Source organism: Salarias fasciatus, chromosome 17 (assembly GCF_902148845.1).
Source record: "Salarias fasciatus chromosome 17, fSalaFa1.1, whole genome shotgun sequence".
Taxonomy (NCBI): Eukaryota; Metazoa; Chordata; class Actinopteri; order Blenniiformes; family Blenniidae; genus Salarias; species Salarias fasciatus.
The window spans coordinates 12,735,426-12,748,117 of NC_043761.1; the positions used below are offsets into that span (position 1 = coordinate 12,735,426).

General features: G+C 43.7%; 1 protein-coding gene across 1 annotated transcript in view; it reads left to right on the forward strand.

The window, feature by feature from the left end:
• Positions 1-733: 733 nt before the first annotated feature.
• col7a1l (collagen type VII alpha 1-like) overlaps positions 734-12,692 on the forward strand; it is a 35,672-nt gene continuing 23,713 nt past the window's right edge. The window contains exons 1-19 of the mRNA XM_030114053.1: positions 734-810; positions 3,851-4,031; positions 4,373-4,532; positions 5,939-6,032; positions 7,287-7,460; positions 7,724-7,887; positions 8,561-8,690; positions 8,776-8,892; positions 9,011-9,166; positions 9,678-9,794; positions 9,958-10,104; positions 10,355-10,474; positions 10,580-10,738; positions 10,861-10,974; positions 11,049-11,198; positions 11,618-11,755; positions 11,890-12,036; positions 12,222-12,341; positions 12,516-12,662. Of these exons, the coding sequence (XP_029969913.1) occupies positions 735-810; positions 3,851-4,031; positions 4,373-4,532; positions 5,939-6,032; positions 7,287-7,460; positions 7,724-7,887; positions 8,561-8,690; positions 8,776-8,892; positions 9,011-9,166; positions 9,678-9,794; positions 9,958-10,104; positions 10,355-10,474; positions 10,580-10,738; positions 10,861-10,974; positions 11,049-11,198; positions 11,618-11,755; positions 11,890-12,036; positions 12,222-12,341; positions 12,516-12,662 (2,611 nt within the window). The 5' untranslated portion in view covers position 734. The remainder of the gene's footprint in view (positions 811-3,850; positions 4,032-4,372; positions 4,533-5,938; positions 6,033-7,286; positions 7,461-7,723; positions 7,888-8,560; positions 8,691-8,775; positions 8,893-9,010; positions 9,167-9,677; positions 9,795-9,957; positions 10,105-10,354; positions 10,475-10,579; positions 10,739-10,860; positions 10,975-11,048; positions 11,199-11,617; positions 11,756-11,889; positions 12,037-12,221; positions 12,342-12,515; positions 12,663-12,692) is intronic.

Genomic DNA, 12,692 nt, shown 5'->3' on the forward strand with positions numbered 1-12,692 from the left:
CAGCTTTCAGGTCACTAAACAAATACAAAAGACACCATATTTGGCAGAGGATTTTCTTGGTGTTGTTGTTGTTTTCCATTTCTAAACAGCTGTGAACAATGTCGATACAACCAATTTCACGCATTCATGTTTACTCAGATGGCGAGTTAGTAGGAAGCTCTGCCGTGATGTGTGACAACAGATTATAAATATCTAATGCAAAGTTATTGCCGCTAATAAATGTATGTTTATCTGACAGTTTAAAAATCTCTTTGGAGCTTTAATTTCATTGGAATCAGTGAGTCTGCTGTGAAATGGTTTATTGGTGGAGCTCCTGTCTGGAGGTAAACATACTCATCCTCATCAATTCATTTTCTGTACGATGACTGAAGGAGTAGCAATCAACAGTCACCAAAGTCCCACACACACACACAGGGAGAACATGCAAATTCTGCTTCTAAAGGCTCAAACCCAGACGGCAACCGAAGATATTCTGACTCAGCAGTGTTGAACTGCTTAACTATTAGGAACAGAAAGCTTGACCTTCACAGAAGAGATACAAACACATGTTTTACAAATTAAAATGTGACTGTGTTTTATCTTTTGCGAGCCTGTAATTACTTTTTCTTCCCTGTGTTCGTTTCTGCTTTCAGATAGGACAAAAACAGGAGCGGGAATTGATGATTGTGGAGTGGATATTCAGGAAGTGGACTTGTGAAGAGAAGCACTGTGGGGAGGGGGAGGAGAGGAAGAGTATGGGCCCTTCTTCTCTTTGGATTTTCCTACTGTCCCTTTCTGTCTCTCACCAAAGTGTCGCAGCACAGGCTGAAGGTAAGTGATCACTCATGCTACTCTTTTTTTCTACATTTTTCTATTCACACGAATATTCAGGAAGACTCAGAGATTCTAATTTATTAAGTTCTTTTTTTCCCTCTCCCCTCTTTAAATTAAATGCGCCGTTATGCTGCTACCAGTTGCATAATTCTGTGTCGGGACCATATGTCGTATCATCAGTTATGTCAATTTGAAGATGATTTGGCTGCTCAGTCACAAAGAAAGGGCAGGTGTTGAGTTATCACGGTCTGTGTAAACGCTCCCGTCATTAAATCTCCACACCTGGATCAGTACGCGGGGCATACAGCAGCCCGGCTTACCTCCTCTTTCCGTCTAGTCAGGGAGTTTAAACATCTGCTGGCCTCATGTACAGTATGGCTCTCTGTCTGCCAGCTTGTCAAAACCATCCCCCAGATACTGAACCTTCGCCTCGGGCGCCGCTGAATGTCACTGAAAGGTCAATCAGCCAATCAAAAGTTAGACTTTCTCCACCTGCAATGTGATTGGCAGAGGGTGATTGGTGAAGTCGTTGAGCAGAATTGTGGAGGGATATAAATAGCTGCAGTGCTGCTGGTTGCTGCAGGTGTTGCTGTTGTATGTTATTGACTGCGAATTATTGAGTGTTAATTCATATGCCGTCGCATCATATAGCTGTCCGGAGCCGCCCCGAGGGCTTAGTGTTTCATATTACACACAAGAAGGAGCAAGCTGTTAACTGAGAATCTACTTCAAGCCTCATTAATCGATATTTTTAAATTAACGGTGAGCGTTGTCAGCCAAGTCTGTAGCGCCGGGTGGCTTTTCGGCGTGTCAGGTCAGTGTATTACAGCCTCCAGGTTTACTGTAGCAGCAGTCTGAGCCTCATTTGCAAGGATCCCTTTCAAAGCCTTTATTTTTGCTTTAATAAGCTCAACACACGCGTGCATAACCGGACCATCCGCAGCAACATGTAGAGAAAGATTGAACAACTGCTCAATTAAAGTGGTAAAGAATTTCCCTTGAACATTGTAGAGTTAAGACAAATAACACTTGAGGTTGTATAAATGTCTAAACTTTTCTCCCTACTACTCCAAAGACTGCAGTCCTAAGTGACTGCACTCAATTAATTGTTGTTCGTAACTTTCTCAGCATGGACAATGAAAGGTTAGGGTTTGCACTCCAAGGGAGTGAGGCAATGGAACAAACAGCGCTATAAGAAATTGAAAACATCAAACTGGGCGGCATGAGTCCTTCTGATTGACCGGAGTATCAGCTTAGCGGCTGCCAGCTTCACAGCTTGCGACAGAGGAAATCTAAGCTATTAATTTTAACAACTCACGCTGCATAAAAATTACAATGAAAACCATAAGAGGCAATTATTTAAAGAGATTTGAGACAGAAATGCAGAAATGATTGGCTTTCTTTGCCATTCAGATCCTCTGGAGGTTTGTGCCTGTCAGTTTACTCGTGCAGAAACTTGGTAGAGCAGCTTTGATGCCTGTTTACTTGGAAGATCATGAAATCTGACCCTGATGGCCCTTTGAGTTTCTTAGACATGCACCCTTTGATGGTTTACATCTTTTTTTCTTTTTTTCCTTTCTTGATCTGATCGCATCAGATTTGCAGCAGAGCATCATTATTTCTATGAGCGCATTTCTTTCCTTGGCAGAGTTTTCTGCAGCATGTGCTGAAGCCAGTGAGCTACATCTAATGTGCAAATCAATGGTGGTCCAACTCAGAGGTGGATGCAACCTTTGAGATATCAGCATAGATAACCTTCAAGAAAGCCTTTCCTAATCCCTCAGCATGTGTTGTGTCCTTATCCCGGGGATGTCGTTCTCGCCAGCCGGCCCAGACAGACAAACTTGCGGATAATTGATCTTGTTTTCTACCGTAGTCGGTGTCTATCTGACAGACACCAGCCTCCAGCTGTTTCCTTGCTCAGAGCCTCCACTGTGTTTTATGTGCTATTACAGAAATCTGTGAAGTATAAAATATCCTAATAAATGGAAAAAAACCACATGTGTATGCAAGGATGGCTGGTTGGCTGTGTGAGGCCCGAGCCAGGATGAAGAGGAGGAACGTTTATGTATCTGTAATTGCATCAGTGGTTTTAACTCATTACTGATGGTAATATTACTCCCAAATGGAGGGTATTGCAGCTTCCATCTCAGCACTGCACAAGCTTCAAAAACAGTATTTCTACAATTTTTTTTTTTTTTTTGTTTCTTTGTTGCATGGTCAGCGATGTATAGGCGTGTGAGGAAGAGGATAATGTCGGGTCGCCGTGGACTGGAGACATATGTCACCCCCGGTGAATCCTGGGACAGCAGCCAGAGGAAGAATGGGCGAGATAATAGATGAGAGCGAGCATGATAATGAAATAGGGGACAGCGAGAATCACTTATCACTTACGGGACAATCAGCGGTGCCTATCGCTTATTCACTGGCCTAATCAATGCTGTCCTCACTCTGGTTTATTGCATATGTAATGCTAGCATATTGACTTGAAGGGTGTTTGCAGACACGGCAGATTGTGCGCGTGTGGGTGTGTGAAAGTGTGTGCATGTATCCAGCGCTCCAGCTTTGTGAGTGCCTGAATATTTCCTCTCGACGAAATCCCACCAAACTCAGCAGATCCTTATGGTGAATGCATTTGTTTGCTTGGGCAAGGGGACTGACCCTGATTTTGGGTGTGTTTACCTTATTATTCTAAGCATTTCTCATAGCTGTACTAAAGTTTTATTGCTGGAGTGCTCAGAATATTGATAGTCTCTTTGGCTCACTTGTGTCTCATTAAAAATTCATAGGGATTTGTGCTGCTTTCTGGCTGCATGACAGAAGCAAATATAAGGAAAACCCCCAACGTGGTAGAACAAGACTGCTATCTGGTGGTCACAGTGGGAATGGAGCGTGAATGTGCCGCACATAGAGGAATTATTGACACTAATCAACTGGAACTAAATGAATATTTGAACATACAGGAGGGTGATGTGATTTTTTTTTTTTTTTTTTTTTTTTTTTGCCCACACACTAACTGGTCTTCCTCTCCCTGCAGCGTGCAGCACAGTGGTGCAGGCAGACATAGTGTTTCTGGTGGATGAGTCATGGACTGTGGGTCAGACCAGCTTCTCCCGAGTCAAAGACTTCATCTCAGCCATCGTCTCCTCCTTTCAGAAAAGTGTTGTGGGGGATGAGGGGCTCCGCTTCGGCGTCACTGTGTTTGGGGACATTCCGAGGTAAACGTCAGGCATCGAATTTGATGCATCTTGTAAAATTATGAAAACCTGTGACTCATTTAATCGTTGTTATTCCTGCTGAAAAATATCCACAAATGGTACCTTTTTACAGTGATATTCACTTTGACAAAGCCCAGATTTAACTCCTTGAAATGAAACCAGAAATGAATGTGCCAGCTCAGTGTTGTAAAGAGAGATGGAGCAAGGTGTATGAGCTGGGTCCCTGGAGGATATTGCATCAAATACAGATGGAAATCAAGTCAAATGTAAATTTCTTCCTCATTAAGTATGTATAAATGTACTTCCATTAGTTCCTCATCATTATATGTCTTTTTTCACAGAATGCGAATTGCTTTGACAGACTACAGTTCACTAGAGGAGGTGCTCAGAGCCATCAGAGACCTACCCTATGAGGGGGGATCCAGGAGGACGGGCGAGGCCCTCCAGTTTCTGGTCGACACTGTTTTCAGCCCTGCCATCACACGGGATCTTGCCCCAAAGGTACAATACCCCAACCACTGAGGACTCATTCAGAGAGGACTGTTTCTGTCTAAAAACGTGATTTTTGTCTTGTTTTTGTGAAATCTGATCCTCGTTGCTTTCAAAATCGAAGGTCTCAACACTTGTTAAATGTTGGACGATATGCTAATAACGCACAAGCAGCCGGGAACAGATTCATTTGAGATTACAACTCACACTGCAAGGATATGCATATTCTGTTTGCTCTGGCCCTGCGAGGAAGGAAATGACGAGTCGGGAATCTTTATTTCTACTCTGCGGGACAGTCTGGAGAAAACAAACAGAACAAACTGGTCAACAAGTTTTTTTACACCACCGCGCATCTGATCAAAATACACTCCAATGCGCCTGGAATACAAATTGTTGACAGAGCTCCAAATGCCTGGAAATGTTTTGTTTTGCTGGAAAAAAAAAAAAAGTTTTTAATGCATAGACACATGTTGGCCATGTGAAATGGCTGTTGCAACAGTTTCACAGAAATAAAGCTGAAATGAGCGTACTTAGCAAATCGTGTCTTCGATGGGTTCTTCTGGATTTCTCGAACCCTCAACCAAACCTCTGAAGTCAGCTACTCACTAAGCTCATCTCAGAAAAGTCTGCTATCAAATACACAAACGCCTTTCCCACTCCCAACTTTCCATCTGCTGCATTTTTTTTTTTTTTTGACAGTCCAATACTTTGGTGTAGTCTCAGTGTAGCACAGCTGGTTAGCATTCCAATCGTCTCTCCATCTCTCTGTGCACGCGTGAATCATCTCACAGCGGCACGCTCGGTGTGGGAAGGCAGAGAATTGAGGATTAGGCTGATATATTGAATTGTACAGCCTGAGCACATGCAAAGGAGCGGCCACGTTCTCATACTGATGCTTTTTAGCTCCCGTCTTCATTGACTGAGGGATGAACTTTGAATGAACTGAATACATTTTCCTTAATGGGCAAATTATCACTCTCAGCTGGCAGCCTGCATCCTTGAATTCCACTTTGTCTTTGGGTTTGATTCATTTAATTATGTATTCAATTATTAACTAAACCATGTCAAAGGCCCATGGAGCTTTCTACACTGATATTACAGCTGGGATGGATTCTCTTTCAACCCAAACAAATATTGCTTGAAGGTAGATTGAAGCCCACACCACAACAGAGAAATGGTTACTAAACTTGACCTCATGCACATTAACTAATATGTATTATTAGCTGAGTATTGTGCAACGATGGTAATAAAGAGATTGCAAGCATATCATTTTTTTAATACATCATTCCCATCAATGGAACATATAGTGCCACAGTGCATCATGTTATGAAGATGAAACTGCACAAATGTAAAATTATAGCTGCTAATGCTCCATTGAAGCTCCTGAACATCATGTTCTGTTTTGTCTCCTCGCACAGATTACTGTTTTGATCACAAACGGACCCTCGGACGACCAGGTTGATGCTGCAGTCACAGCAGTGGCTGACAATGGGATTTCTCTCTTTGCAGTAGGTGAGTGTACCAGGCGGTATTGTGAATTCCTTCAACATCCCCACTGCAGCGACCCGTCAGATTTTATCCCAGCGCTGCTGGCTTATCTGCAGTGTTTGCAGTTACAAATTCATGTCCTGTATATTTGAATTCATTGGATTCAGTGTGGGTGCTTTGTGTGTATGCGTGACTGTCTTGTTTGCAGATGTGTGCGTGTGTAGTTGTGTGTGTAAAGGTGCACTTTGTGAATGTGTTGCATCAGCTTCTGTTCAACCACATACCTCAACCCTTTTTGTTTTCCACACCGGCATATGCACACAAGCCCACAACTTACTCCCCTCAGCCGGCGGCGGTGCAATAATTACTGCTCATTAGCTGATGGTGTGCTAATCGCAGCCATTTTTCATTAGGCGATTCAGTGTGCCCCATTTGCCCCCCCTGACACTGAGGCCGCCTCCTCTCGTCCATCACTGCAGCAGAGAAGCTCCACACACGTCTTGTCCTCTCATGCAAAACCAATAAACCTGGGCGCCCTGTTGTAGCATGGATAATTCGAATGTCCTTCTGTGCGTGTGTGTGTGTGTGTGTGTGTGTGTGTGAGACATGATTTTTTGCACACAAACATAAGAAGCACAGTCACGTTCTAATTTAAATAAACAAGGATCGTATTAGATCAGATAAATGAAGGTAGGTTATTCATCTATCCTCCTCTTCTGCTATGAAGTCCTTTATTTTACCTAAATATGATATTATCAAGTGGTTTTCAGGAACATAACTCTTCAATTTAAAGTTTTAAGACCTTTACCAACCCAAAAAAAAACTAGTTAGTGAAAATATACTTGCTGTCATAAACTTCAACATGATACTGTACATGTGTTAAGGGTGTTTTCATGCTTCCATGACTCAAACTTCTCAAAATGCCACAGCTCCCCCTGGTGGAATTAAATATGTTGACATGATTGTGGGAGGAAACCGGCGCATTCAGATAATGCACTCATGCACAGCAAAACATGGAAAGTCTGCATTAAAAATACACATCTGCAGCCAAAATTATATAATTGAAAGACAATACCACACAATTTTTGGCTTTTTTGTTAAAATTTACATGCATGTCTTAATGTAAAAACATCTGGAAACCACAACTCATCCCAGTCTGCAGAAATCTAGTTATTCTCATCATTAATGACTTTTAATCCATTTTACTAGCTCTGGAAATTCCAGTCGACTAAATCTGCCCTGTCCTTTTTATTGTCTTCGTATTGATCTTGTGAGCAGGCGTGCGAGGAGCTGACGAGTTAGAGCTGAGGAGGATAGTGTCGGAGCCGTTCCAGGAGCATCTGTTGCTGGGCCCTGACTTCTTCCTCCTGGATACCATCCTCCCCAAGCTGTCCAGGAGAGTTTGTTTTACTGCCTCTGAACCGCCGCGTCCCGTGAAAACAGCCCAGACCCGTGAGTCTTTTAAAAAGAGTTTCCACTCAGAAGTTTCTCTGTCAGGTCTTTGCATATTCATATTTATGGGCTCTATTACAACCGAATGCTTAAAATTAATAATACAACTCAGTAATAGTTTAGTTTTATTTCACTGAGCCCTGCAGCTTCCTCACAGACATCATTCATCTCTGAGACAAATTTTATATTAAATCCCACGGAAACTTTCCGGCTCTCTTCCTCTTCTCCCGCCTTCTGTTTTATTCATTTCGTGTCAATGGCAGGGGAAGAGCGTGTGGTGGGTCCCAGAGACCTGCGGGTCAGTGAGCTGGCCCACAGCTCCCTCAGGCTGACGTGGAGCGAGGCCACGGGGGACGTCACCGGATACCGCGTCCTGGTCACTCCTCTCAACTCCAAGGGACACCTCCTCCCCCTGCAGCAGAAGCAGGTACTGATCACTTTCTTGGGTTATAGAAAAAGGAAGCTTCAGTTTCTTGCATATTGACGACATGCCGAGGATTCATAACAGCGGGTCGTCACTGTGACCGCTACATGTACTAAACCCAAAATGCAGTGAATCATCTCTCCTGCAGCCAAAGATATTTATGCTATTCCATCTCTGCAACACTTCAGAGACACTGTGGCATCTCTGACTAATGGAATCAACATGAAACTGACTTCTTTGCTTGGGCTTGTATATGTATTTTCATGATTTCACAGCAGACGAACCTTTGGCCAATTAAACTCCAGATACTTTGACGTGAGCGCCATGCTGTCACCACAACACACCACCTAATCTGAAAACAGTGGATAAAAGGGTTTTAGATTGATGTGTAAACAAACTATAACCATGATGATGGTTTACGACACGCATTCGTAGAAAAGTGATGATATGATTTTTGTACTGAGGACAGGATATGAAATACATCTACTTTCTGTGTATCTCTGTCTCATCTTCATCTTCATCAGTCATCCTCTTCACATTATTTACTTTCAATCTTTCTGTCTCACCCTCCTCTTTTTTCTCTCCACGTCTTGTCCTGTGTGTATGTGTGTGTGTGTGTGTGTGTGTGTGTGTGTGTGTGTGTGTGTGTGTGTGTGTGTGTGTGTGTGTGTAACAGATGGACCTGAAAGCAGATGTAAACACAGCCGTGGTGACGGCGCTGAGCCCAAAAACAGAATACTCACTCACTGTGTATGCCATCTATCCCAGCCTCATCGGAGACTCTGCATCCATCACTGTGAAAACAAGTGAGCGTCACATACATCTTCCAGATACTGTCAACACGTGTGCACGGATTGGACTTTATTACGCCTTCTTGTCTCTGTCTTTTAGCCCCTTTGCCCCTGGTGTCAAACTTCCGAGTCATTGAGGAGGGCCTGTTCTCTCTGCGCCTCGGCTGGACGCCTCCTATCGGGAAGATCAACGGATTCAAGATCCTCATCCCAAGATGTATGCGGACAGATCTCGACATAATTGCCGTTCTTCTTGCGCCTGACTCAAAGCATTTCGCACCAAACGTTCGATTGAAATTTGTATCGATTCTCCCCGGTTTATGATTCTCCTCTAGCCAACAGACCGGGATTAACGTACGAGCAGCTGCTTCCTGCAGAGACCTCTTCTCACGTGATTGACAGCCTGGAAGAGGATAAGAAGTACACTATCACCATCTACACCATTTTCCCTGAAGGGCCAAGCGCACCGGTTTCATTAGTGGGAAAGACATGTAAGCACATTGAATTCAGCTAAAATGTCATAATTATACTAACTGATACACACAGGATGACGGATCAGGAAGCTGCAGTACCCTTATTCTCAAAATGATCAGATACTTTTGCACAGGAAATGTTTTATTCTAATCGTATCTGATAAATCGGCTTTTTTTTTTTTTCCAGAGAATACTGTATGTTACACAAGCATTAACATGCAGTGCCAGAATCTGTCCACAGCAGGGTGATGTTGTTCAAAATATCAGTGACTATTTCCAATTGTAGAGCACTCTTTTATCTGCTCTTCATGGTAATATTAAAACAATATAGCTGCAGGCTTCACTTTGATATGAGCTGAATTAAATTAATGAGTTGATTGTGTTCATTTAAAAAATTTTAATAATATCCAACATGCTCCATCAAGGTTTAATGCATTTACTGTTTGTTTGAATGTTGTGCGTGACTTAATGAACTGACTGTATTTGTGTGTATTTGCGTGTGTGTTTTCATTTGCAATGTGTTTAACAGTGAAGCTGGTAACAGTTCAGCACTTCCTGGTCCAGAATGCCACCACTGACACTGTCCAAGCCCGGTGGGGCTCCGTCCGGGGGGCAACAGGATACCGCCTGACGTGGTCGGCCCCAGGTAGACGGGTTACAGGCTGTCTCACAGCCTTTTACACCGTTAAATCCATCATGCACACACACACACACACACACACACACACACACACACACACTAATACTGACCTCCACCAGGTGTTTAGCGTCTCACTATGCCACAGTAACAGTTTCTGTTTGTCTTGTAGATGGACACATAGAGAACATAAACCTCGGGGACACCTTCAACTTTTACATGATCCAGGGGCTCCACGCAGGCTCGGAGTACACTGTCACCATCAACCCCATCTTTGGAGACATCGAGGGTCCAGTCACCGCCACCAAAGTCAAGACATGTAATCCACTTATTTGTCTCACTTGACATTCGTCCTGTAATGTCATTTTATTCTTTAATTTGTTGGATTATGTGCGGATGCTCTGTTTTGTTTTGTTTTTTTTATTTCACAGGCTTGTGGAACAAATGGTCCCACTTGGGAATAATTAAGATACTTGAGAAAAAAAAAAAGCTAAAATTGCAACCATTACTGATAAAAGCAAGTTTTGACAGGATGCGTAACAGCTCTGTCTGTGTTTGTGGTTCCACAGTGGAAAGTAGTGCAGTCCAAACTCTGAAGGTGTCTGGCGTGAGCACCAGCGCTGCAGTCGTCTCGTGGAACAGCGTCCCCGGAGCCACGGGATACAGGCTGGCATGGGGACCCACCCCAGGTGACTTACTCTGTCTTGCCCGCTCATTTTTAACCTGCCGGCACTCTCACATGCACAACTGGAAGATCAGACTAGTCTCGCTTTAATCTTGGTCTTAATTTCCAGAGTTCCTTGGCCGGGATCGTCCCAGGCAGTTGGCTCTGAATGGCAGCACCACTGAGTACCAGCTGAAGAACGTCGCCCACGATACGGAGTATGTCCTGACTCTGTACGTGCTGTTTGGATCGGTGGTGGGGCCGGGCATCGCCACCACCTTCAGAACCTGTGAGTACAAGCACAGAATTCCTAAAAAGCAATTTGTATTTGATGTTTCTTCTGCATGTTTTACAGAAAGTAATGTGACTTTATAAATAATTACAGTTTGACTTTTCTTCTTTGTTTCTCAGCTCCTTTGGGTTATGTGTCCAACTTTAAGGTGACATCTTACACGAGTACCTCTATAGATTTAGAGTGGAGTCCCATTGTTGGAGCCACTGAGTACAAACTCTCTTGGAGCACAGGTAAGATTCATCAAAAGTGAACTGCGCTGATCAGACTTTATGTTTGATAATTATATGTGTTTGCATTCTTGCAGATAATAGCAAACCACAGTCGCATTACCTGGAACGCAGTGTCCTCTACCATCGCATCAAAGAATTGAACCCAAAGTCCAACTACAAAATCACCATTTGTGCAGTGTATGGGAACTCGGAGGGACCAGAAATCTCCTTATCTCAGATTACAGGTATACAACTGAAGTAGATCTGAATTTATTTACAATTTTTCATCAGAATTTCTGATTAAGAAGAAAGAAATGTAAGAGTTCACCCTGTGTCGCTGCAGCCCGCTGCTCCCTTCTCTTGACTGACAAGTCTTGCACTTCGGTCTTCCCGGTCTAACCGCAGATCTTGTCGCTGTCACTCGTACGACACGTCACAGAGTGAAAGTCGGCAGGGCTACTATCATTTTATCACCGTCACTGTCAAAGTTAGTCTGTTACACCAACCTCCAACCGCCACGTTTATTACACGGTGAAATGATAGGCTGTGCGGATCAGGTCACAGCAGCTCAGCTCAGAAAGTTTCTTCATTCTTTAGATCAATGTTTGGGTTTTTATTGAAGCAATTGATCAGAATGATAAATTGTGTTAACATCATTCCTTAGCTGAAGTCTCCGACTCGGAGCCCGTCCAGGCGGTGAGGGAGGTGAAGGTTGTGGACATCGGGGTGAATTCCTTCACACTTTCATGGAGGAAAACCCCAGGGGCTTCTGGGTATAAAATCTCCTGGATCCCCTTTAATGGTAAGAATCACACAAATGGAAAGCTCTGAGTTATGCTTTAACATTTACCCAATAAGTCATCAAATACAGTACAGTAATGTTGTTTGTCCCTCGTCGTCACTAATCGTCTGGATTTAATTGCTCCATGTTGCCAGGAGGTAAAGAGAAGTCCCAGGTTGTGTCTGCGTCCTCCTCCACCTTCACCATTCGTAACCTGCGTGAGAGCTCGGCCTATAAGATCCAGGTGTCGGCCGTGGTGGGCGACAGGGAAGGGAGTGCCGTCCTGGTCACAGCGCGAACCTGTGAGTCCTGCCGACAGCGAGGAACCGTATAAAACCTGTATCTGATCACAAGTGTCAGTCATCAGAAATACCTTGTATCCACCTGCTCAGCCGCTCTCATTAATAATCACCAAGTTCAAGACTTTGTGTTTTGTTTTTGTTTATGTTATAATTCATATTCAGGGGTTTTTCTTTGCGCGTTTCAGTGGATCTTCCAAAAGTGGAAGGATTTGCTGTTCTGAACACGACGGACAGCAGCACTGTTCTCAACTGGACGCGTGTGGCCGGTGTGTCCGGATACCTCCTCTCCTGGAGGCATATCTCAGGTCAGCGGTTAACCGCACCAGCATGAAGGCAAATTTAAATCTAGTCTGAGGAGCTCAAGCATTAAGTTTGGAAATGAGCCTCATGTGAAGCGAACCTGAAGCTGATAAACTGATTAGTGAAAGGACAGCCTCCTAATTCCATCTTTGAATAATCACACCTTTGTGTCTTCTCAGTGTTGGAGACTAAAACCGAGATTCTGGGCCCTGGTTTCTCCTCTTACAAGATCAGAGAGCTCCTGTATGGCAGAACGTATATTTTCACCATCAGACCTTTGTATGGAGAAGTGGAGGGACCCGTCAGCACAGTGTATCAGAGAATATGTAAGTCTTCATTCCACCTTCTCAGTTATC